Source organism: Agrilus planipennis, unplaced genomic scaffold, assembly GCF_000699045.2.
Source record: "Agrilus planipennis isolate EAB-ADULT unplaced genomic scaffold, Apla_2.0 scaffold10, whole genome shotgun sequence".
Lineage (NCBI taxonomy): Eukaryota > Metazoa > Arthropoda > Insecta > Coleoptera > Buprestidae > Agrilus > Agrilus planipennis.
In genome coordinates, this window is record NW_020442465.1 from 1,377,126 (window position 1) to 1,405,094 (window position 27,969).

The 27,969-nt window shown below is 34.9% G+C and overlaps 1 protein-coding gene across 3 annotated transcripts in view; it reads left to right on the forward strand.

The window, feature by feature from the left end:
- Positions 1-24,833, forward strand: part of LOC108732446 (cyclin-dependent kinase 14) — a 115,081-nt gene extending 90,248 nt beyond the window's left edge. For all 3 annotated transcript variants that reach the window (XM_025981053.1, XM_018463258.1, XM_018463256.1), the window contains 7 exons: positions 16,651-16,782; positions 20,524-20,720; positions 21,806-21,897; positions 22,057-22,231; positions 22,953-23,354; positions 23,641-23,893; positions 23,971-24,833. In XM_025981053.1, coding sequence (XP_025836838.1) covers positions 16,651-16,782; positions 20,524-20,720; positions 21,806-21,897; positions 22,057-22,231; positions 22,953-23,354; positions 23,641-23,893; positions 23,971-24,035 — 1,316 coding nt within the window. In that variant the 3' untranslated portion in view covers positions 24,036-24,833. The remainder of the gene's footprint in view (positions 1-16,650; positions 16,783-20,523; positions 20,721-21,805; positions 21,898-22,056; positions 22,232-22,952; positions 23,355-23,640; positions 23,894-23,970) is intronic.
- Positions 24,834-27,969: the final 3,136 nt, after the last annotated feature.

Sequence of the window (27,969 nt, forward strand, 5' to 3'; positions counted from 1 at the left end):
CGTGCTGTCAAACCTACACTAGCAAGGAGATCGGGCTGAAACTATAGCTACAAGCTATCCAAGGATGGTACTATAGAATGTCACCTCAAGGTAGGCCTAGTGGCGTCATCTCTTGGTTAGGCCGGAAACTTATCAATCCACCCTCGTAATGTATTCCAATCACGATATAACCATAGTGATAATATAATTAGGGTAGAACAACCCAATTAGAAATGTTTCTTGAAAGAGAAAAACATAAAGAAAAACGACTACATCATTAGCAATTCCGGCCAATGAAGAAGCATCATTAGATAAACACAAGGGATATGTCTATTCTAATTGTATTCGTTTCATAGTTACAACCATCAAATTTGGGTGCATAGTTAGTTGCAATCACATACACCACAAAAATGTCGCTCAAATTCAAAAGTTAATGCCACACTCCAAATTTGAACAATCTCAAGTATGTAATACATCATCATCATCAGAAGGTCCTTAGTCCTAAGACTGGTTGAACACTCACATCAACTCCTTCCTATCCTGAGCTAATCTTCGCATTTTCCTAAAACAAGAACTTCCCACATCCTTAACTATTTGAGAACAGTTATCTAATCTGGGTTTACCTCTACTCCTCTTAACTCCTGTTTCTGCCTCTAATATGTCTGACTAGACCTTCATGCTTGAGGTGTCCTACCAACCTGTCTCGCCTATTTTTTATTGACTTTCATAAAGACCTCTGTTCTCCTATTCTTTCTAATATCTCTTCATTTCTGACCTTCTCTGTCTACGGTATCCTCATCATTCGCCTGTAACATCACATTTCAAACGCTTCTAACCTTTTCTTTTTGAAGTGACTTCTACTACTCCTTCCGTCCTGATTTAACTGACTTCCTAGTCACCTAAAATCAACCACGTCTTCTAATCTTTTGTCTCCTATCTTTACATTCGCTCTTTCCCTACTTTTTCTTCCCTTGCATACCAATTTTTTACATATAGACAGATAATAATCAAATGAAGTAATGTATACCATATTTTGTAAATGTAATTTTGTCCTAATCAGAGACGTTAGAAATAAGAAAGAAATGGTTCGTAATTAAGACTTTAAAAGCTTTTACTAAATTACACTAACGAAGGAGCAAAGGCAAAGATCATTCTCATCACATCTGGTGTACTGTACGACTCGGTTGTTTTGCAAACGAGCAGTTGCAACTGATTACAGAGAATCAACCGTCATCAACGGTATACGTAACTTATGATACGATACATGGATGGTTATGTCTATGTGCTGATACACATTAAAATAACGAGCATGCAAATACCTCCGGTGAACTACCTACTTCTAAGATGCTGCTCGTTACGTTGAGGGCTAAATATCTACAAGATGAAAGTGAAGTAACACGCGTATGATGAACGAGGATTCTTTTGATACGTGGGAATTTTAATTTCCTCTCTGACGATGGCGTTCGGGCCGCTAAAAAGACATCGTTGAGACACTTCATTCATTCGGTTTCTATGTACTCGGGCGCTAAAAAGGCCCTTGGCATATCTAGAGGAGAGACGTGCGCGCTAATTGTTTTATGTACGTGTATAACAGACGGGGAGATCATTTATGATGACAGAATCTCTAGTTGGAAAATCGTTGCATTTTTTTTAAATTTATAAATTAAAAAGTTAATGAGTGTTAAGCACAACGAATAAAAGGTGTAAAACTTATTTTATTCACTTTTTGATGTGAAACCTCTTTACGCACGGTAGGGTAAGTTCGTTTCATGCGAGTCGCTAAGTAACGAAATCATGCAACGGATGTCCCTCCCCTCTACTCGGCCACGTAGTCGAGTTCGTAGTGGGGATCGCTTGAGCCGTGAGCTCGCTTCAATGCAACGTTCGTTACAGGCAACTCCGGTATGTATAGTGTAAAATTTACATTCATAGTGTACAAATAATACCATTAAACCAATTCCTTAACCCCTATCCCGGTATGTTTGTGTGTTTGAAGAAGTTTCACTTCAGTGTTGTATAATTACTAGGGTCCGACCGAAACTGGTTTTTACGACCGAAACCGAAACCGAATTTCGGCAACGGTCTCAGTTTCGGCCGAAACCGAAACTTCCTTATAAGGATCATGTTTTGAGAGAAAAATAAAGAAAACGTTATTATAATCAGTCAGTTTTATTTTTTTATCTTTAAATCACATAGCTCTGCAGTCATTGACATTTTCACTTATTGATAATCAAATCAAAATCAACATAACAACCCCTCATTTAAGGAAATACTTTAATTGCGCCTNCATTTAAGGAAATGCTTTAATTGCGCCTTAAAAATAATTAAAATACTTCGCTTGGATGGAATTTAACGCGCCGAACATGACCGAGCAGAGCGCGAGAACTCCCGAACGCAGTTTCGGTTTCGGTCATAGTTTCGGCAGGTTTGCCGCCGAAACCGAAACTCGTTTTTTTTGCCGAAACTCGACCGAAACCGAACTTTCGGTCGGACACTAATAATTACACGTTGTATTTTTTTTTGTTTAAAAGTCTTTTATTCTTTATATTACTATCCTAAGAAGAATTAGTACTTGTACGATTTCATAGAAAAAAAAATTTTGACAGACGCATAACCGATTAGGTATAACGACTGCGAAGGGACTAATAAAATTTTTATTATATTTAGTACATAGTTGGTGTAAACCCTTCTTTTGCGTTTTCATACAAATGATCACTAATAATGTCACAAAGGGTTACATTTACGTCACTATAACCGTATTCGCTGCTTTAAGGAGAGACGTTTATACACTATAAGCGGATAGTTTTTGTTGTTGTTCCTGTCGAAATGAGAATTCCCAAAATCGTCATAATTTATGTGTTGTTGCGTTACCTATTTCTACAATATACGGTTACTGTCACAGTTTATGTGTGAGTCCGTCTTCGCCATACTTTTCAGTGTTATCTATCAATAGATTTTCCACACCATTAATTCCACATAATGACACTACAATGTTCAGTTGTAGATGTAACTCTAGTAGATATTAATTATTCTCTCATTATATGTGAAGGTGTAGAGTGAATCCGTTGCGGGGTTGATTTGTCACCCCTCGTTAATGTTCTTTTGAACTTTGCCACGCCTGTTAAATTGTAAGTCGTGGGGAACGTTTTAAACCTTGTCAGCAAATGCCGTAAGCAATCAGTATGAGTTTGTTCTGTTCTCGAAATTCTTACTTGGCGAAGGTTGAGAATGTACACGATATTTTGTGGATTTAACAATTGATTAATCTAGAGAACGAGAGGAAAACGTCAGACGTCTTTTATTATCGACCTAAACGTTGCTGTATATTGTAAAAGCGGCATAATTTAAATTTTAATGATTAACGTATTAACGGGGGCGCTTTCTACGATCCTAGAAATCGTGTAATTATCGGGGATTCTTTTCTAATGAAGGAATTCGCATGAAATTTTGAAGTTTTTCTCAGAAATTATGCAAACAGTTTTTCATTTAACATAATTCGATGTGGTCTGTATTCTGTCGAAACTGCCAGACGCGGATCGCGATTTCGGTCTTTTTGGATCTCATCAGCGCGTCGCAGGTAGCCCGACAGAACACAGACCAACCTCTACCTGCTGTCCCAACACTGCGTTTCAGAAAATATTACGAACGGCGCAGTAAACGCCATCTGTAGCACGATGCTACATGTTAGGATTACGTATTTTTCAACAAGGTCCACTTGTCTGTAATACAGACCACTTCGAATTATTTTATTCGATTAAGCTAACGTGCCTATCACGTTGAGGTTGGCTACGCCGGGATTCGTTTTCAGCAAGTAGATATCCACACAAGTGGACCTTGTTGGAGCATACGTAATCCTAAAATGTAGCATCGTGCTACAGATGGCGTTTACTGCGCCGTTCGTAGTATTTTCTAGTTTCTCATTTGTTTCATCGTGTCCCAAATTGTTTTTCTCATTGAGGCAAGGGGGGCTTAAGGGGCTGAAGTTCCCCCGAACAATTTCTAGCAAATGTTGCTTTAAAAAAACCTAAAGAAAACTCACCTCAAATAGAATGGCTAAAGATGATCCAATGTTAAAGAAAGAATCTGTTGAAATAATATTTTATTAGTAAGTCCGCATTAACTATTAGGAGGAAAGATCCTTTTTTGGGTAAACAGGGAAAAGATCGGTTACGCGATTAGCCGAGAAATTTAAAGAAAGGGTAAGAAGCTATAAAACAGACGTTATTTTGAGAATTTTATATTTATGTGCTTGCCCTTTGGCTATTAAGCATTTCTCTAATAAAACTCCTGACTACGGACCTGTTTCTTGAATTCTTTAAAAGCGAATGTATCACGTAATCTATGACTTGCTATGCTGATTCTTCGTTTAAAGTGTGGTAGTGTACATAGTTTGTGCGGTTTAAATTATTTCTTCATATTTTTATAAAACATCGTATATCGATAATTTCGATCGTAGGTAGTTTATAGTTTTTTGGACAATGATTAGAGCTCAAAGTAGATACAATAGATCTTTTGCAGGTTGTGATTTTACCACATATTTTATTAATTAATTTGTTAAATTCCAAAGAATATCAAAACTATTAAATTTTATCTGATTTTTAGATATAATTTTCAATAACATTTTAGCATGACCCTACTTAGCTGTTTTTGGGAAGTTTGTAGATTCTTATCTCGAGTCAGTAAGTGTATAAGTACAAAAGTTTGTAATTGTGCTAAAAGGTCACCTTAATTTTTTCCGTAAGTGTCGACTAATATTGGAAATTAAACGTTTAATAGAGTTTTAATGTAATATAAAACTTTTTAAAGTTTGATTTGATATTTGTAAAAGTTCGGGAAAATTCTCATAAAAATACATTAATGTGTAAACTTTAATGGAATAAAATTTGAACGAACCTTTGAACTTTACGAGTCTTTTGACGTTATCATTTTTAATTTTCATTAAAAATCCTTCTCCGTTCTAGTTTCGCGTTTGATTTCTTTTTTATTTAGGTACCCAAGGGATATTTTGTAAAAGTCGGGAATGCTGGGAAAAATGAATGCTATTAATTCTTTGAACATATTTATTTATTGGAATGGAATACCTAATAGGTATACAGAGTGGTTCATAAGACACATTAGGACAGAGATCAAGCTTACATTAAGGTCTTCAAAATTTGTTATATAAAGATCTAGGGCGCAGGGAAAAGAAAAAAATTAGAAAATTCTTTTTTATACTCCTATATTATTACGTGATGAACGTAGAATACCGGAAAATTTGATATATAGTACATTCCATGTTATTAAAGGAGCAGTTTGTTTATTTGTAATCGTATTCTCGAAAACGACTCCAACGATTTCCATGAATTTGACAATGTAGGGGTTTGCGGGGTCGAAAAATCAATTTAGCTAGCTGCCATTCCTGGAGAGATTTTTTCCGTATTTTTGAATTGCTTATCGTTTACACGATTAAAAGAAAGTAATTTCAATACTTATAGTGATTAAATGAAAACAAATGATGGAATCTTTATAGACCACCCTGTATAGTATAGGTAGTAGTTTACGTATTTCATTTTTATTATGTATTTTATTTTCTGTTTTGTGTCTGTGCTTGTTTGAATATAGATGGGTTGGGCTCCCAAGGTATGAAATTATGAGGTCGACCTATTTTCCCTTTCCAAATAGTCTACTTCGTCCTAGCTCAGTGCCCTGACCCTGTATTGATTTTAGTGAACCACCCACATCCCCATATACATTCGTTTTCGTATTACTCATGGAAATAACGTTATGAGACGTACTCGTGATATTAATTTGAAAAATTTTTATACGTTGTACCGAAAATATTCGTGGAAATCATAGGAAAACTAAACAAATGGCAATGTCAAGGGAAAAATCTGAAAGTGTATTATAACATATATATAATTACTGATGATATATCTACATCTCTTCCTTCAAAAAAATTGAACTAAGAATAAGTCGGTTATTATTTTAATATATCTTCAAGGTTTGTTTTTTGATGGTAATGTTTAAAACTAAAAGTAGCACTAAATTCTTTATTGTTGAAATAATTATATTGTCGATTTAACACCAATAATAATGAGAGTACACTTTATAACGATAAAGTAATAAAGTACACAGGTGTTGGATTGCATCCAAAAATCTATCGTCATTCAGCCAGCAGTCGCCGTCTACTTCATGGGATTTTTTTTAGGAAATTTTATTACCAATTTAATATAAAAGATGAAATCATCAATGATAATGCGCAATAATTTTGTTTGTGGCAACGTTCACGGGTGATTTTAAAGCAAGACTGACTCAAAAAGAGCATAAAGCCCAAGCTCTTACTTTAAAGTGCTTTAATCCTTAAAGCCCCAGTTACATCTTAAAATTACTTTGAAAGCAATTACATTCAAATCTGCCAAACACTTTGACAGTGCTTCAAGCACTTAAAAAATTTGAAGCTATTTGAATTACATATTACGAAACACTTTGTTCGATTACGTGCTTGTTCATGAAAGGTCTTGAACTACACCACTTGCAAGCCCTGAAAGCACATTTTCAAGTACTAAAGCTCAACCTGACTCTGTTTACGATAAAACCTGATTTGAAGTTTTCTTAAAAAATTAAACAATAAATTGATAGTGATGTGATGCATCTTGCAGAGGATTCATAAATATTGAAATCTTTTGTTATTTCTTTGTATGTATCTATATCTATCACTTTCAAGTGCAGTCATGGTTAGTATTAAAATGGGAAATGATAATTAATTATTATGGTTCAATAAATTGGAATTTAAATATTAAAAAATATATATATCTAAATAATCTATAAACATCTTATTCTATCTAATTTGTGGAACTTGAACTTAAATTAAATAAATAATCTGCAAACTAAAAATGACCATTAGGGCTGTTGAAATTTAGGCCTGCAGTATTATTTCTTCCTTCAAATTGGGTATAAGACATGTAACAATATTTTTATTGCCTACTTACGTATGTATGTATATGTATTGTTAATTTCAGCTTTTTCGTATTATTGTTTTTCTCTTGCGGGCTGGGCTTCAGTTTCCATTTTCCCCGAAGATAAACAAGACTGTCGGTAAACATTTCCCGAATAATATTTGTGTATCGTGCGCACGTGCTTCAAATCAGACACGTACGACAAACATTTGGACGTTGTAATTTTTCTCATCAAACGGACATTTTTTTAAAGGGTTAATAAAAGATGATCCAGTCCATTCGTAATATTGGTTATATCATCGCCTTCATAATAGAGAACAAACGAAATGCAATTTGGTCATGATGAACTCCTTTAGTGTATTCGAGCAACGATTATTGCAGTGGTCTTTTCTTGTACGTCCATTAAACAAGAAAAGCAAAGATAGCAGAATCGACCGCGGCCGTGAAAGCCNTCATTAAAACACGTAATTCGCCTTTAATCAATACATGATTGAAATAGTGGCATTCCTTGTTCAAACCTGACTTTGGATCCCTTTTCTGCAAATTTGTTGACCCAAGTCGCGAATTTGTTTACTTAGTTGAATAATAATAACAACTTTTAATTAGGAATTGGTCTATTCAGAAAGCCTTTAACGGTCCTCTGTCTAACTCTTAATGGAAGTTTTCATTGTACTACTAATGTATACAGTAACACAAACACAGTAACGATGCTGAGAGAGTGCTTAAAGGGGTTGTCATCATCATCATCATCATCATCATCATAAAGTTGTCAGTCCAAGACTAGTTGGACACCCACCTTCGCTCCTTCGTATACTGAGCTAATCTTCGTATTTCAACAAAAATAAAACATCCTACATTCTTAACTATTTGCGAACAGTAATTTAATGTAGGTCTACCTCTACTCCTTTTAAAACTTCTGTTTCTGCCTCTAATATGTCTCTGACTACATCTTCATGCCTGAGAAGGTGTCCTACCAACCTATCTCCACTATTTTTTATTGACTTCCATAGAGTCCTCCATTCTCCTATTCTTTCTAATACATCTTCATCTTTAACCTTCTCTATCCACGGTATCCTCATCATTCGCCGGTAACACCATAATTCGAACGCTTCTAACCTTTTCTTTTCAGCCGCGCCCACCNGTGTGCTCTCCCACCAGCATTACTGGCTGGTGGGTATGAAACACCCAAAAACAAAGTTTTAAATAACAACCATATCGAAACGGAAACGTACTCTTTGTAAGTCCTGAAAAGGACGAATGCAGATCGTCGTTTATTAAGAAGTCCACGCCGCTGGTAATTAGCCAGAATTATGTATTATCCTCCTTGAACGGTGTTAACTGTAACTATTTCTTTGACAACTCCCATCGACCGTCATACAATGACATTTATTTTATAATGAACGAGCTTTAATGTGTTTTAGCACTTTATTTAAGGAAACCCAATGAGTACACGGTTTAGGATTTGGCGCACGCATTGTTTACTAGCAATTTCATCGGGGACCAAGAGTGAGATTTTCTTTCCCGATTAGCAGCTGTTGTCACGTACCTACAAATATTATTTTGCCCCAGTTGTTAACAAGAAAGCAAATAATAAACGCACAGCCGCAAAAGCAATATCGATCTCACTTTTAGATTCCGGCATAGTTGACACGAAACAGTGAAGCAAAAAAAGTTAAATTACCACTAGTAAGTAACTAATAAGTAATGCCCCAGCATTTCTGCGGAATTAGTCAGTCATTTATAGGTTAATATGCAGCAGCTACTTACACTTAAGTGCGTGGCAGACGTAATCTAATTTATTTACATCTAATGGAATAAATAGGTCACGAAATTGCATGCATTGACCTAATGGGTAATGGGTGGAGTGTCAAAAGAAACCTATAAATACGCGATTGCACCATGAATAAAGCTTAGGTGCAGAAGGCAATAGTGGCAATCACAGCGTGTGTCCATTACAACTCATAACAACAAGCTGCAATTTGCTCATGTACGCACTCGTAATTCATCTACCAAATGACTACGTGTAATAGCTATACGGTAGGTAATGTAATGTAGCACTGAGTTAGCCGTAGGTTTCGTGCTGCTCCAATAAGATTCAGGTCAAAACTGAACAAGACGGCAAACATTTTTACATGCCTGCTAGATTATTTTCGAGAAGTTATTGTTAGCTGCATTTAAATACGTATCATCATCATAAAGTCGTCAGTCCTAAGACTGGTTGGAAACGCACTTCCACTCTTTGCTATCCTGAGCTAATCTTCGCATTTTCCTAAAACTAGAACATCCCACATCCTTAACTATTTGCGAACAGTAATCTAATCTAGGTCCTGTTTCTGCCTCTAATATGGCTCTGAGTAGTCCTTCATGCCTGAGAAGGAGTCCTACCAACCTATCTCGTTTATTTTTTATTGATTTCCATAGTGTTCTGTTCTCCTATTCTTTCTAATACCTCTTCATTTCTAACCTTCTCTATCCACGGTATCCTCATCATTCGCCGGTAACACCATAATTCGAACGCTTCTAACCTTTTCTTTTCCGCCGCGCCCACCGTCCATATTTCGCACCCGTATAGCGCCGCGCTCCAAACATACACTTTTAACAATCTTTTATTTTTACATTCGCTCTTTTCCTATTTTTTCTTCCCTTGCATACCAATATTTATGTTTTACTTTTATTTACTTTCATACAATACTCTTTTGTCGATATCGCTTCCATTTTATTTTGCTAGATGCTAATATTGGTATATCAAAAGGGGTTGTTGCAATTTAAATCACTTATGTTTATTAAAATTCAGTTAAGTGTACTTGGCTTGCAGACATGCTAAAGAACATTAGGAAACTCCTTTTAGATTTTTTTTTTGTGTTTGTTCGTATTTTTATATGATTAACGCCCTAAAATTCGAAATCATTATTTTGATTATTACTTTCGTACTTATTTGCCTAAATAAATGCCCTAAGAGGTACATGTATTTGCTCTTGTTTAATTTAGAACGAAAATTTCACGCTGTATTGTAGCTGCAAATTTATCGTAGTAATGTATATTAACACCAGGCTTATTCCAGAGCGTAAAGTGTCTTGCGGCGGTGTAATTCCCTACTACTAAAGTGGAATAATATATTTTGTCGCATTATGTTGACTATCGCGCCTACTAATCTTAATTTTTGCCCTTTGATAATGGAATTTGAAACTAGGTACTGTACACAATGTGCAGGAAATAGTGAAATATTGAAACTATTTTACATATTAAAGTAGAATACTGCGTTTAATAAACATTATTTAGTCAGTAATATGCATTTGTTAGCATATTATATTTTCTAACAAACAGTGCGATAAACGCCATCTGTAATACAAGGCTACATTTAGAGGAATTATTTTCTTTTATCGCGTCTTTTATAGGATTTCAATGAACTACATATTTAACAAACTATAAAATATTCACACACCTCCACTGAACTATTTATGAAGTAGTTCTTCTTGTCATATTCATTACGGCCTCCTTCAGTTATGGTATTTAGTACAATTGGTTCGTTCCGTTCTGACCTTCCCAAGGACTACTCTATAAACGTCCTAAATCCAATTTAATTAACAGCAAGATGTGTACCCACCTGTCTCAGTTTAAATTACGAACCTGTCGAAACTGAACCGGACCGTCTTGCAATTCTTCATTTTCACATCCGAGAGGATGCGGTGGACGCTGAATCCCACGGGATGAAGTTATATGGCGACGCTGCGCGGTGTCTGAGCGTCACGTCTCGGATCCGTGACGGACATGCAACCCGCACGTCCTGTGTATCGGATGAATTGCTTTTCAACCCTCCGAAGAGGTTTTGTTCTATATTCTTTAAAGCTTCACGTGATAANAGTGCGTGGCAGACGTAATCTAATTTATTTACATCTAATGGAATAAATAGGTCACGAAATTGCATGCATTGACCTAATGGGTAATGGGTGGAGTGTCAAAAGAAACCTATAAATACGCGATTGCACCATGAATAAAGCTTAGGTGCAGAAGGCAATAGTGGCAATCACAGCGTGTGTCCATTACAACTCATAACAACAAGCTGCAATTTGCTCATGTACGCACTCGTAATTCATCTACCAAATGACTACGTGTAATAGCTATACGGTAGGTAATGTAATGTAGCACTGAGTTAGCCGTAGGTTTCGTGCTGCTCCAATAAGATTCAGGTCAAAACTGAACAAGACGGCAAACATTTTTACATGCCTGCTAGATTATTTTCGAGAAGTTATTGTTAGCTGCATTTAAATACGTATCATCATCATAAAGTCGTCAGTCCTAAGACTGGTTGGAAACGCACTTCCACTCTTTGCTATCCTGAGCTAATCTTCGCATTTTCCTAAAACTAGAACATCCCACATCCTTAACTATTTGCGAACAGTAATCTAATCTAGGTCCTGTTTCTGCCTCTAATATGGCTCTGAGTAGTCCTTCATGCCTGAGAAGGAGTCCTACCAACCTATCTCGTTTATTTTTTATTGATTTCCATAGTGTTCTGTTCTCCTATTCTTTCTAATACCTCTTCATTTCTAACCTTCTCTATCCACGGTATCCTCATCATTCGCCGGTAACACCATAATTCGAACGCTTCTAACCTTTTCTTTTCCGCCGCGCCCACCGTCCATATTTCGCACCCGTATAGCGCCGCGCTCCAAACATACACTTTTAACAATCTTTTATTTTTACATTCGCTCTTTTCCTATTTTTTCTTCCCTTGCATACCAATATTTATGTTTTACTTTTATTTACTTTCATACAATACTCTTTTGTCGATATCGCTTCCATTTTATTTTGCTAGATGCTAATATTGGTATATCAAAAGGGGTTGTTGCAATTTAAATCACTTATGTTTATTAAAATTCAGTTAAGTGTACTTGGCTTGCAGACATGCTAAAGAACATTAGGAAACTCCTTTTAGATTTTTTTTTTGTGTTTGTTCGTATTTTTATATGATTAACGCCCTAAAATTCGAAATCATTATTTTGATTATTACTTTCGTACTTATTTGCCTAAATAAATGCCCTAAGAGGTACATGTATTTGCTCTTGTTTAATTTAGAACGAAAATTTCACGCTGTATTGTAGCTGCAAATTTATCGTAGTAATGTATATTAACACCAGGCTTATTCCAGAGCGTAAAGTGTCTTGCGGCGGTGTAATTCCCTACTACTAAAGTGGAATAATATATTTTGTCGCATTATGTTGACTATCGCGCCTAACAATCTTAATTTTTGCCCTTTGATAATGGAATTTGAAACTACGTACTGTACACAATGTGCAGGAAATAGTGAAATATTGAAACTATTTTACATATTAAAGTAGAATACTGCGTTTAATAAACATTATTTAGTCAGTAATATGCATTTGTTAGCATATTATATTTTCTAACAAACAGTGCGATAAACGCCATCTGTAATACAAGGCTACATTTAGAGGAATTATTTTCTTTTATCGCGTCTTTTATAGGATTTCAATGAACTACATATTTAACAAACTATAAAATATTCACACACCTCCACTGAACTATTTATGAAGTAGTTCTTCTTGTCATATTCATTATACGGCATCACGGCCTCCTTCAGTTATGGTATTTAGTACAATTGGTTCGTTCCGTTCTGACCTTCCCAAGGACTACTCTATAAACGTCCTAAATCCAATTTAATTAACAGCAAGATGTGTACCCACCTATCTCAGTTTAAATTACGAACCTGTCGAAACTGAACCGGACCGTCTTGCAATTCTTCATTTTCACATCCGAGAGGATATGCGGTGGACGCTGAATCCCACGGGATGAAGTTATATGGCGACGCTGCGCGGTGTCTGAGCGTCACGTCTCGGATCCGTGACGGACATGCAACCCGCACGTCCTGTGTATCGGATGAATTGCTTTTCAACCCTCCGAAGAGGTTTTGTTCTATATTCTTTAAAGCTTTACGTGATAACGGAAGGGCTGCCTGCAGGACGTGTACATTACGGTAAGTCAGTCCGTCCCGAGTGGTATCCCATCTGCCCCGCGTAATTTTCTTCTTCCCGAAACGGGACGCGGGAACTGGTCGAATATCCTCAATGTTGTATGTGTGAAACTGACCGACTGATAGCAAGGAAATTCCTATTTATTGTCAGTTACTGTAAAAGACTTAACTGTAGATAATGTTGGATTTCGAAACGCTTTTTAGGTTTTTCTTACAGAGATGAACAATGTGTTTCCTAAAATAATTCCAAGTCCAAATCCTTTACTTAAAATGCTTTAGCTCTTGGATTCGAATTTACTGAGTTCCAAAGCACTTCATGAAGTATTTTTTCCATTTCAGCAACTATCAAATCCCAAAACACTTCATGCAGTATTTTTTCCATTTTTACAACTTCTGCTCGTGGCAAAGCTTTTAGCAAAAGAATTCCAAGCCCAAATCCTTTACTTAAAATGCTTTAGAGTTCCAAAACACTTCATCAAGTAATTATTGCAATTCCATAACTTCTGCTCGTGTTAATAGACCAAATACCTAAAAGATTCCATATTCCTATAAAAACTTTATAAGTTAATGGAATAAAAAGTATGACCTTTCGAAAATCACCACTCTAAACGTGTTACTCTAGAATCTTGACCTGTATCACTTAATAATATCTCATGTATAATGGTATAAATAAAGGTAAGGGCAAATACGATGTCCAGCAACGTTTTTTGGCCAGATTTAAGACGAAGACAAATTTAATTCTAGCTCCCTTGGGAGTACAAAACCTTAAAAATGAGTCATCCAATAATAAAAATTGAATGTAATTTATCATCTTGTTTAGATGAAACGTTTTTTTAGGTATGCACTTATCGTTAGCAAAGTGGACGATTCGTCTATAGGTATATTAAGGAAATTTTAGCTCAAGATTGTTGCTCACTGTCGATCTCTCTCAATTTCGTTCATTTAATTCATGATGATCGACGTGAAATTGGATTATTCTCGGCAAATGACGTGCAGTTATCGGAAACAATAGAGAGAGGCAGTTGGTAGCCGAAAAGAGATCGTAAAACAAACGATTGTTCGCTACTTGTTTTCGGACGATTGGATTTGGGATGCGGAACGGGATCAGGAGCAGCCTATTCCTTGATTAGATTAAGGGGCATTACTTCATTCGTGTAATTTATAAAGTGATGCAATAAAATCGAATTGCGCCCTTAGTAACGTCCCTTTCATCGCTTCACGAAGGGCAATTTTCTCTTTCAATTGAAAACTTTTTCCGTTTTTACGTATATAAGAAATATTTTTGAACATAAAGTCACTGTCCTGACACATAGTCAAGGGATATATATGTATACCATTAACGTAATATTGATTGATTAATGTAGCTAAAATTAAAAACAAAAGTAAAAATAAACGATCCTTAGAGAGAACCCTCATTTGAAAAGTATTTCTTACTACTTCATTTTCTGGAATGACAGGAAACTTAAGAAAACATCAGTTTAACATAGAACGGCCAGTATATAAGCTGGAAAAGTCAAGAAAATTCACTCAAATGTTATATGTGTGGAAATATAACCATTAAACTCATTGTGAGTAATGTAGAGTTACATTCGATAGTAATTTGTATCTACAAATTTCTAGGAAAAATTGAATTTTGATTTTTGCATGGTACTAAGAAAGTGGTCAAAGAAAATGATCTACATTTAGTAGGAGAAGTACAGTCAGCAGAATCTAATCAGATACATGAAAAATTTAATGCTTATTTAATGATAAGGAGTGCCCCAATGAGAAATTAAACGCTTCGAGCAATTTTCCAAAAATTGCTATTCTAATTGCTTAAGATTAAGTAAGCAGAAAAGGAGAAAAAATTGAACGCGGGAAAATGGTACTAGTGGTGAGGAAATGTAGGAAAAAAATAAAGATCTTTCTTCAGTAATCATTCTGTATAAATACATATGTGGGTTGAAAACAAAACCTTGTTAAAAAAACGAACAGGCACAGTCTTTCATTCGAACTTACGTAACCCTAATCCGAAAACCAATTTAACATTGTACATATTTTACCATTTATTGAAACTGCACATGAAAATACTTAATCGGTTCATTCGGAGACATTTCTCATAGCGGCGTTTTGATAATGGAATTTGAAACTACGTACTGTACACAATGTGCAGGAAATAGTGAAATATTGAAACTATTTTACATATTAAAGTAGAATACTGCGTTTAATAAACATTATTTAGTCAGTAATATGCATTTGTTAGCATATTATATTTTCTAACAAACAGTGCGATAAACGCCATCTGTAATACAAGGCTACATTTAGAGGAATTATTTTCTTTTATCGCGTCTTTTATAGGATTTCAATGAACTACATATTTAACAAACTATAAAATATTCACACACCTCCACTGAACTATTTATGAAGTAGTTCTTCTTGTCATATTCATTATACGGCATCACGGCCTCCTTCAGTTATGGTATTTAGTACAATTGGTTCGTTCCGTTCTGACCTTCCCAAGGACTACTCTATAAACGTCCTAAATCCAATTTAATTAACAGCAAGATGTGTACCCACCTGTCTCAGTTTAAATTACGAACCTGTCGAAACTGAACCGGACCGTCTTGCAATTCTTCATTTTCACATNAGGTACCTTGTTTTAATGTTCTCTAGAAAAACGCGTGATTTTTTTCGTCCTATGTCATAGTTTCTTGTATGTATTTGCTGAGCTTGAAAGTGACGAATACAGTAAAGAATGGTAACTCCGAAGAACGTCAAGGCATATCAAATATGCCATTTATTGTTGGTGTAGGTATTACAGAGCGCTCCAACTCAACTTGAAACAAAATTCGTATTACACCAACCGCCATGGAAGCTTATGAAAATTAATTTCTTGGTCTAAAAACTTAACAACAAATTTGTGATATAGAATTAATTTGCAGTTTTTATTCCATTTCTCTTTATGTGCTCTGAGCTAATTTGAATCCTGGAAGAGTTTTACGATTTGCAGAATGAAAGAAATATTTTAACATAATCGGTGTGCGATTTAAAATACAAAAGCGTCGCTTCTTTTCTTTTTCGGATTTAATGCATTTTCATGAGGGTGTCACTTTTCCAAGTCGCCCTGTCCGTCACATTGTCTTTTAAAATCAAACCCCTGTTGAAGTGGAATCGAGAGCGGCCCGGAAAACGCCATTTGGGTTTCAAATGACGCTGCCGCAGGGGAAAATCGTTTTCAACACTCTTTTGTAGAAATTTATTTACACTTGTCGGCATGCTTGGTTTTTTTAACAGTGCCTCTGAGATTTATTTCCAAACTTACTGAAAATTTCATTTTCATTACCATTGAAAGGAATTTATTATCTTAACAGAACACGCTGAGGGCGTTAAAAACTGCGAAACCATGTTGTGATACTGAATACATAATTTAGAATATTAATTAAAATTGCTTATATCCAACATGTTGTAATTAAGTTTTCAAAATGAGCATGAAATAGCATTTCAAAGATAAGTTAAAATTGTACTTTTGAATTTGTATTCATTTTTGTGGTAATAAATTTAGTTCAACTAACGAAAATACGATATTTTCCAAAAAACCTTTTCAAGTTAAAGGAAATTTTTAAAAATTAATACAATTTTAATGAGACAGTGGGCATCTAATATAATTGCAATTTTTCCAATTTCTTGAACGAAATAGAAAATGAATTGAAATTTGAACAAAATATGGATTCTGAAGTGTCTAAAAGTATTTTTTCTGTTTTGTTTTAGCGGTTTCAAAGGAGGAATCAGATGAACACCAGAACCATGGAAAATTGCCTTATAACGGGTACAGTGACGAGTTCCTAGACAGATTAGAACCGAATGGTAATATTCCTGCAGGCAAAGGTGGTCTCAAGTACGGTAAGAGCTTTTAATTGTCCTTCACTTGCGATTAGATTGGAAGTTCTAAACTTCCACAGGCTGTTGTTGATAGACAACTTACTGAGGAGGGTCGGAAATCAATGTAGTGATAGGCAAATAGTAATAAAGTTTCACTATTAAATTATACAATGACAGGTTTGTTTTGATGAAATATTTGTGTATGTTAATGTACAATTGCATTCTGAATTCAACTAAATCCATTTATCATATATACTGTTGCACCTAATATTATCTAGTGAAAACTATAGGGTTGTTCGGAAAGTCATTTCGTTTTTTTTTTGTGGAAATGAAAGACAGTTTTCGTATAATAAACAAATACTTTATTAAATTATTTATATATTGACCGTTCTGGTCCAACACCTTTTGCCATCTTTCTGGTAGTAGAATAATTCCACGCTCATAAAATTTTTGGTCTTTGCTGGCAAAAAACTGATCGAGGAGGTTTTTGACCTCCTCATTTGAGGTGAAGGTTTTACCGTCTAAAAAATTTTGGAGTGACCGGAACAAATAATAATCCGATGGTGCCAGGTCTGGAGAATATGGTGGGTGTAGCATTGTATCCCATTCAAGCTGTAAAAGCTTTTGGCGAGTGACCAAACTTGTGTGAGGTCTCGCGTTGTCTTGGTGAAACACTACACCTTTCCTGTTGATTAGTTCTGACCTTTTCTGTTGAAGTGCATCATTCAGTTTGTCCAGCTGATGACAGTAGACTTCCGAATTAATCGTTGTGTTATCCGGTAAAAGCTCAAAAAAAACGATTCCTTTAAAATCCCACCAAACAGACAGCATCACCTTTTTTTGGTGAATATCGGCTTTGGAAATGGTTTGAGCCGGTTCATCTTTTTTGCTCCATGACCTCTTGCGTTTGACGTTGTTGTATACAACCCATTTTTCGTCCCCAGTGATGATGCGCTTCAAAAACGGATCATTTTCGTGACGTTTGAGAAGCGAATCGCAGACGTCAATGCGGCGACACAGATTTCTCTCTGTGAGAACATGGGGAACCCATACATCGAGCTTCGAGGATAATCCCAGGCCTTTCAAGTGGTCATAAACTGTTGAATTTGATAAATTTAACCTCAATCCGATCTCACGTGTTGTTATTCGCCGGTTCACATCAACTAATGCCTTTATCGCGTCTTTATCAGCTTCAACCGGCCTTCCCGAACGTGGTGCATCTTCGACATCAAAATTGCCGGATCGAAATTTAGCGAACCAGTTCTGGCACTGGCGTACTGTCAACACACCTTCTCCATACACATCAGTCAATTTCTTTCTGGCTTGAACAGCATTTTTACCCTTTCTGTAGTAAAACAGTAAGATATGTCGAAAATGCTGCTTATCGCTCTCCATATTTAAAAGGGCACCAACCAAAAACTACTGCGTAGAATTAATTGGAATTTTTCACACACAAGCCTTGCTATATGAGCTCTCAAAGCATATTCAAAGCATATAAAAATTATGTGAAGTTGGGTGCAAAAGAATACAATTAAATCCTCTGTCGGGAAAAAACGAAATGACTTTCCGAACAACCCTATAGAATAGTTGCCTAGGGGCCCTGATTTAAAAGGGAATTTCGTGGAAAAGAATCAGAGCGATATTGATCCAGTTTTGGTAAAAAGAAAATAGAGTAAGTATCTGAACTTGCATCAGAAAGCATTTTTATAGTAATCTTGTTTTATAATAGAAGATCTTCCATCTATTAAAATCGATAAAATATAATTTACACACTCATATAGTAATTAGGTAATGTTACCTGACAAAACTACTCACTGCCGAAACATATTATATATTGCAAGTAAATAGGGTATGTGTTGAAAATCTTTTAAACTTTTTTTGTTTATAAATTCATTCTTATTTAGAATACAATCAAAATAATATTCAGTCTAGGTAGCCATTAAATATTTATGCAAAACTATAGGAATAATGTCAGACTAACGTATTTTTTAAGTTTAATTGGTATAGAAGGGTGTGAAAAATTTGAAAACATGAGTAATCCTTGCTGAATAGAAAACGTCTCTCTGTCTCTTGTGAAAAAAGAAGACTGAAATTTTGATTGCCTTCAATGCAGGAAGGTGTTCTGTCACAGTCAATACCATATTCTACCTATGTCCCTTACGCAATATTAACATTTAAATACTACCAACACGTCAAAAGATTTTTAAATTCCGATTTAAACGACAGTATGTCTAGGGCTAGACGCTTTACAAGTCGGTTAATTCCAGAAAGTTGAATTTTAAAAGGAAATCGCCTCACAAACTATCACTACAAACCAATAACTACGCAGTCATAGATATAGATACGTGAACCATTAGTATTATATAGTGATAACGAAGACCTACATACATAATTTGTTTCATTATCGCGTTCCCCACTCAGTATTCGTGATAAACAAAAATGGTATTCATTTATCGTAAATTTATTATGTACTTATTACGTTCTAGACAGCCTAGTCATTCTGGTTTTATCTAAAAATGAAATTCAATTATAGTAATAATATTCATTCCCCTTACTTTATAAAACCTGCGTGTTCGGTCGATCGCTTTGATTGTGTGTATTGTACGCCTTATATGTATAGGTACGGCACATGTATGTATTTGTAAGCTTGTAGATAGAAGAAATTACATTACAAATTATGGCAACACGTCATGGCCCTAGACTTGTGGACGCCTTCAGTGAGTTTTATCGATGTAGGTGTGGTGGAAATGAGGCATAATGGGACGAAAAAAGGTCACTCATGCGGAAAAGTGGTTGTATTTTACCAAACAATTTCCTAACATGTTTTAATCAAAAATCAGTCGTTTTAATATTGGATTCCATTCACTTTTGCATAGTCCGCATAGAATAACCGAAAAAAAGGAATTATTCAAAGAATTGATGTATTAACGTCAGCATTAAAACGAAAATATTGGATCATCGATGTTATATAATACAATATCAATTACAAATACAGTACAATCTCTTTAAATCGAACCTCGATGTCGAAAACCTCCAAAACTCGAAAAAATGTTTTCTTCTCTTCCCTTCACGCCCTCAAACCTCAATTACTCGAAATCTCAACCCTCTATAATTCGAAATAATCAATGAGTCCCTGCAAGCCATGGACCTCTGTATCTCGAACATAGCAATGTTTTATTTTACAACCTTTACAACTCAATAATTTGATACTTATTACGTCTATAGTTCTAAGAAAACTAAGTTATCTACTTTAAGGATTTACTGACAATGTAAGTACACCATTGTTTCTTAGAAAACAATTTAGGAGTATGTAATAAATAGTATTACCTAAATGACTATTAACCTCTTCAAGTTGAATCATTAATCCTTCATAAGTCGAAAACTCTGTAACTCGAATTTCTTGGCGTCTCCCTTGATATTCGAGTTGTAGAGGTTCTTCTGTATTACGTGGCAAAGCGTCTTGCTATTCAAGCCCAAGCTTACCAGATCGAACGGTTGACAGCTATGTCTTCTCCTTTATCTATTCTGTCTCTTGAAGCGCCTACTGTAGGCAGCATTGATTTCGTAGCTCACGCTTCCATCTCTCTAACTTCTTGTTATGTGTTTCCGTCCCGTTCATGAAACTACTCCTTATGCACATATTGAGCAACAGAATAATTGTATTATTAATGTCTCTATAAAATTATACCTCTGGGTTAAAATTCTGCTACTGACGGCGAGGAAAAGCAAAGAATGGAATGAAGGGTGTTTTTGTCTTTACAGATTGGAACACAGTAGGTGGACACGACAGGGTAAAACGACAGTTGTCGGTCTCATCAGATAGTAAACTATTAGATGATGATATTAGAGAAGAAACCCGCGTAATACTTCGACCTCGGAAGCCTCCTAGACCTAAGTCAGAAGTTTTGTTAAATCAGGGAAGCGAACACCGGAGAACTAAACGATTTTCTGCTTTTGGGGTAAGTCAAAAAATATTTGAATTAAATAAAGGTTTTGTAGAATGCTAAAATTGTAACCCCAACGGATATATTCATAAATTTGGTAATATTCTTATAATATTTTAACGAGTTAGAGAGTAGCTACTACAATAAAAGGTAATTCTTTATTACTTAAATATTTCGGATTAGTAAAATTTCTAATAGAAATTACAGGACGTGGAATTACAGGAAGTAATAAAATTACTAACTTAACAGTTCCAATTATTTATACGAAAAGTTTTAATTACGTTATGACTTAATTATAATCAACTTGTTTTCTTTTTGAATCTATTGTCAGTTTTCAATGAGCATTACATTTAGAAAGTAATTTGTGAAAAATATACATTTTAATTCAGTTCTATTGGATTGACCTACATTACAATTGAATTCATTAGTTTTTCGATCAAATGGCGTCACAAATGCCACAATTTTATTAACGAATTCAAGGAAATAATGTGTATAATTGGAAAGATCAAAATTGGTAAAGTCCGCAATAAATTATCTGTGAGAGTGGACGTATCTTTTTTGTTAAGTTATGAATGTTGAACTTCTTTAAAGTGCGATGCTGCGACATGCTCAAATTCTACTTGTCTGCATCCCTTTCTGTTACACATTAATTAGTGTAATGTAATTCCTTTTTCTGTATTACTGTCCGCTGCAATTCTTACCTGACATCTCTTTCCTATGTTTACGATATTCCTTACTACGTCTGTCGTAAGTAAAAATAGACGTTTTGTCAGCAACCGCTCTAGTCTAAGTTAGTAAGTTGAAAGAAGAAAGTAAATGCGACAGTTTTATTGTGGACTATGCCAATTTGGAACGCTCCAACTATAGTCATTATTAAAATGTTATTTGTAATTATGTACAACTCCATCATTATATGGCACCTATTTACAGTGTCGCGCTTCACTCTTCAAATTAAAAAAATGTACATACCTAGGAAAAATGAAAATTCGAAAATCACTAAAAAAAGAGAAACTGAAAATGTCTCAGAATGAAACAACTTCGCCACATTTTTATTAAAACTTTTTATTATTACAGTCTTATATAAATTTTTTTCCTTGAAGGGTGATTCCCCGTTTGGAAAGTCGGAAGCGTATATAAAATTAGAACAATTAGGAGAAGGATCATATGCTACAGTATATAAGGGGTACAGCAAGTAAGTTTCGTTTTATTTAGTACCTATCTCAAATAAAACTTTAATTAATTTTGATTGTTCAATTACGATTTAGTTTCGATTGAAATTCTGTTTGTTTGAATTTTTGTTTATTTATTGTTCAGTTTACATTTTGTGGGGTTATTAATTTTGTGGTTTAAGTTTAAAAAACCAGGTGGTGGCTCTGAAGGAGATAAGACTTCAAGAGGAAGAAGGAGCACCGTTCACCGCTATCAGAGAAGCATCGTTACTAAAAGAACTGAAACACTCGAACATTGTCACTTTACACGATATTGTTCACACGAAAGAAACCCTCACCTTTGTTTTTGAATACGTGGTAAGTTTATCGATTAGAACTACATGTGTATGATAAAAGTGGAATGGGGCTAATTGCAGGAAAGAAAGTTTTTCCAATAATAATAAGTTGTTCATTGCATGTATACTCCCTTTCATATCATCATCATCATCATCATGAGGTCGTCAGTCCTAAAACTGCTTGGACACGCACCTTCATTTCTTTCTATCCCAAGCTAATGTTCACATTTTCCTAAAACTAAAACTGAAACATCTCACATACTTAACTATTTGTGAACAGTAACCTGATCTATGTCAACCCCCCCTCTCTTAGCTCCTGTTTCTGTTTGCAATATGTCTCTAAATAGCCCATCATGCCTGAGAAGGTGTCCCATCAACCTATCTTGCCTATTTCTTATTGTACCCTTTTCTGGTATACCTGAGAATGAGCGAAAGTTAAAATATGCCCAAGTTGACAACTGCTGCTTGAAGTATGAACCTTTAATTTTAACATTTTCGCGCATGTTTTAACTCTAAAGACGCTGAGGGATCTCAAGTATTTTTTCTTTGTTATTTTACTCTGCAGTTTTAGTTTTATTTCATTTTTCTCTTAATAGAAATGTGACGATACTGATTATTGAATTACCTAGAATGCAGTGTATATAAACTAGGTACAGGAAACCTTAAACTCAAAGTCCACACAACTTTCTCAAATATAAGGTCCATCATAACGTAGACGATCTCATTGGTTCAATGTTTTACAGCATACAGATCTGTCGCAGTACCTGGAACGTCACAGTGGAGGTTTGGAACCCCGCAACGTGCGCCTGTTCCTCTTTCAGTTGTTGCGTGGTCTCGCATACTGTCACAAGAGGCGCGTGCTGCACCGTGACGTCAAACCGCAAAATCTATTGATAAGCGAAATCGGCGAACTTAAATTGGCAGACTTTGGCCTGGCCAGGGCGAAGTCGGTGCCAAGTCATACGTACTCCCACGAAGTTGTGACGTTATGGTACCGACCGCCCGATGTTCTACTCGGCAGCACCGAATACTCCACCTCCCTCGACATGTGGGGAGTTGGGTGCATCTTTGTCGAGATGATCACCGGCTTGGCCATCTTCCCAGGAGTTCGTGATACTTACGACCAACTTGACAAAATATTTAAGGTCAGAACATATCAGATATTACTCTTTATTCTTCGCCTTTTGGTCTTTAAAAGAGGGATGTTTAAAAGTCCACGTCTTAACCCTTCAGGTGAGAAATGTAACAATCACTTAAGCTACTCTTAAGCATCATCTCAAAATAGGGACCAATTTTAAAAACTGCAAAATGCACCCGCTTTATTAATAACACTGCATCAAGAGGGTTGGTGGACGATGGTCAATGGTACAAATAAAATGTAGCATCTCCCCAACCAAGTCCAAAGGAAATGTAATTCTATTTTTTTTGTAGGTATTAGGGACGCCATCAGAAGAAGATTGGCCAGGAGTCACGCGACTTCCCGGTTACAAAAGTCAAAAACTAGGTTACTATCGACCAAGAAGGTTGGGTCATTATTGGCCCCGATTACACGACGTTGTGCAGGGTGAAGCCATGGCTACTTCACTCCTTCAGCTCGATCCGCAGAGGAGAATTGGCGCTGAAGATGCCATGCAACATCCGTATTTCAACGGACTTCCCAAAAAATTGTTAGAACTGCCAGATGGTGAGTGTAATTTTTGGTCGAAAGCTTACGAATTGAATGAAAACATTTATTATACGTTTTAATAATTTCTTTTTCAGATGTTTCCGTCTTTAGCGTGGAAGGAGTGCACCTTTACCCGGAACAGTATTCCGGGATCAAATGAGGGTTTCGACAGCGTAGACTCCCGAACTACTAAAAGTTATCAAAAAATAAAAATAAATAAATAAGAAGAGCAATTGATCGTCGTCGTCGTCGTCGTCGTTATCAAATCAGTTACTGTTACACTCTTCTCATTCCATTGCTGTTCCAAGGCGCGAGTAGTTGCACCTCAACAGGCGCCACAGGATCAAATACCACACGGACGGAATCCAACTGATAACACAACCAATCGGTTCGGGTTTCGCGATAATACTCACACAATCAAGTCTTTTAGCGCCGCTCACCGACTAACTAACTAACTAACTGTAGGTGATATATACATGGGACCCATTCTTTTACGTTAACGGTAATATTTTTGACGTATTTAAATTAATTTTAACGAGCGCGAGGCTACGACTCAAAAAATTCGGATTCAGTCAGTGTCTAGGACAGTAAGTTGTTGATTTCCTCTTAGGTACTTAGTGAGCGAAGCGAAGAAAGTTTAATTTTAATTTTTTAAGCATATTAAGTAAATTTATATTTTAATTTCGTCGGAAATTTCTCTTAACCGTGCCAAAACCTAATTGAAGGGAATATACTGTTAATGTGCCTAAACCACAACATCTTGGGGATTTACGTATGCAGACTATTGATCATTATTTTGCTTTTCTAATGCATGGAATTTGTGATTTGTATTTTGTAAGTTCCGCGTGTATTATACACTTTTCTTTCGTGGTACGTACGTAAAGGATTTTGTTATGATGTGTCGTAAAAGAAAATGAGCGAATTAAGTGTTAGTAGTTTTTTTTTTTTTAATGTGGAACAGCAAGTGGAGTGTGCCGTCTTTTTTGAACGTAAAAATCGAAAACCGTAGCGTAAAAGTGTCTCTGTAGCGTAAAAACTTTATTTATAATCCAGTCCTTCCATGGTGCTCAATTACTGTTAAGGCTCCAGTCGCAGTTGGACACGAAAGAGAAAAAGACTATCTCTATCTATTGCAGAATAAGAGCGAACATGTGATCGTTTAAGTGGCCTAAACATTACATTACGAAAAAAAAAATCGTAAGTTCTTCTTTATTGTTATCCATTTTTTCAAATTTTATTTATACCTTGATTCAATTTTTTTCTTTTGCGCCTTGAATATACGTAAAAAAAATAATTTTTTATTCCCTGCTATCGTAAAATTTTGAAAGTTGACGGTTTTGGGACACGCCGTTTTTTACTAGTAGAATATGATGTCGAATATGAATTATTTAAAAATTTTTACAAACTCAAATAAACACTTTGTTAGTGTTCTACAACTTCATCCCTACTATATTCAGCCCCCTCCTCGGATCAACGTTCCTCTCATTTACACAACTAACACTCCAATTGTCCCCATTCACTCCCTGCGTCTCCATGTCTTCGTTATTTCAATTTTATTCATTTTATATTAGGCTGTAAAAACAATTTGTTGTAGTAAAACGGCGTGTCATATATTTCTTTCCTATATAATTTTTATTAAATATTTAAAAAAACAAAACATTTCCATTTTGGTCGGTATTTATTGTATTAGTCAATCGTGTCCGTTGATGTATTAAATTTCGCTCTTCATGGTCGAATTTCGTGTTCGATTGCATGGTCACATGGTTTGTATTGCTGCTGTGCAGTGATCGACGACTGGCAAACGGGCCGTAAAACGGCTACAGCTGGTTATCGTTTTTAGAGCATTTATTATTATAAAGAATAATAGCTTGTAAACTTTATTATTAATATTAATTAATTGATTAACTTTTATTTTCTTTTATACATTGTTTTCTTTAAACAAAAAAGACGTCTTAAAACGTAAGAGACTTAGATGAAAGGCATTTTTTTCGAAATACATAAGCGATCATTTTATTATAGTAATCATTAGTTAGGATTACAATTATCTGATGTGCCAAAAAGGCAATATTGTTTTTGGTTTAGTTATTTCTGTAGGACAGAAAGGAGAAACCATCTTTTTATTACTATTTATTTACATAAGTTCCTTTTCTTTTTAATTTTCGTTACATAAATTTAAGAAATACAGAGAAAAAATGGCACAAATCTAAAAATATCCGTAGAATGCATCCAGTACACAAACCTTACTTAATTTATTTCATTTTATTTGTCAGTTTATTTCCGAAAAATATATGACATAATGAATATTATTCCCTTTTAGATTTTACTAAAAATAAGTTTTATTGCATTATAAAAATTGGCAAAAACATTTTGGATGTATTCCAGTATAAAGTTACCACGTTTGTATGTACCTTGTTGTAGGCGAGAATGGTGGTTTCTTCTTCAATTAAATTTTATTAGTTATTATCTTTGAATTCAGTTGCAGATTAGCAACAAAGAGCTATTATACATTCTGTTTTATTAACAGTAGGCCTATGTAGAAGGAGGCTCTTTACTACTCCATAGATTTGCTGCTATAACAGTTTTACAAAATATAAAAATAATTGAATATAGTCACATACACGTATGACAATCATAATGATATTTTTCAGTCTATTTTTATGTAAAACAACCTGGCAAGACCGGACGACGTTCTTGCATATAAAACGACGCTTCATTCGGTCAAATTTGCGATTCGTCAGTTCTTTCCGTTCTATCGGAATAAGGCCAATTCGTGTATAGTGTGACGAAACGAAGGTTCATTCGGTCATTCTCGTGACTGAATTTAAAAACAAGATAATAGTTTCGAACAGAGTGTCGTTTTAAAAATATAAAGACTTGCTTTACCTTCATTTTCGGTTCCTTCAATAAAAAACATTATTGATGTGCCGTGACGTCTAATTTTTATTTCTGTAATAAAATCGGGAGCTTTCTTTTGTATTTTTTTTATTTAATCGTAAAAGTTACACACAAATTTAGTACACAAAGTCAAACACTTTTGGCTATATTTAATTATTTAAATTTAGAGCAGCAGGAAAAGTTGTTTAGGTATTTGTAGACCTTAAAAAGAAAACTTTCCACTATTATCGAAAGATATATTATAATGAAATCTACTGGGTGCGCTCGGTTATTCCCCGAGTCACTCCTATACATAATTTGCCTGTCGCGCTGCTGTCATATTCTCGGTTGCACTGACTGCAAAACTTTGCATATTCCTTATTCTTTGAATTCGTCCAAATGTGTCACAGCACTGATAAATGGTAATTTTTGGCACAATTTCTGTATAAAACAAGAACCAACATGTTTTCATTCTTCATTCTTATCGGCATTAAAACGTAATACCTGTATAACTTAAAAAAAATATTCGGTTTTTAAAATTCGTAATAAATTTTAATTTAATGACGAATTGTTAAATTAATAATTCGTTTGTTAGGTAGAATAATTGTATTTTGTTAACCATTTGACTGTTAGTTTTTAAGCTACTTTTGTGAATACAAACTAATTTTTCAATAGCTTAATTTTTGTTTTTCATTTTTCTTGTTAATCTTCTAATAATAATCAATATTTTTATCAGAGGAAATGTGTAATCGAATTTTCTTTTTATTTAGTTAATTCAGTTACTTTTTTTATTTTTGTCGGCAACAAACATCGGTTCTAATAACTTGAAATCCCAGAAAAATGTGATAAATTATACATGTGTTTGTCTTATAGCATCATGTGTCGCAACTGTATCAAAATAAGGAAATTAGGAAATCTTATTAAAATTACCATCCTCAATATTGAAATACTTGTAACATGTTGCGCTGTAAATAGTTATAGTTGTTTATATTACAGAAAATATCGCAAATATTACAGAGTAATAAATGTCTTTTTAAGTTTTATAAATTATTTATATTAACGTATTAGTTGTACCTTGAAATTTTAATTTTTAACTTCCCATTAGGAAGTTATTGTAATTGGGTCGAAAAGTGAAATCGGAATTTTCATTATATTTCCACGTTTTAACATATTAGTAGCATGCTAGCCAATTTTTTTGATGATGTGTGTATGTACGTACG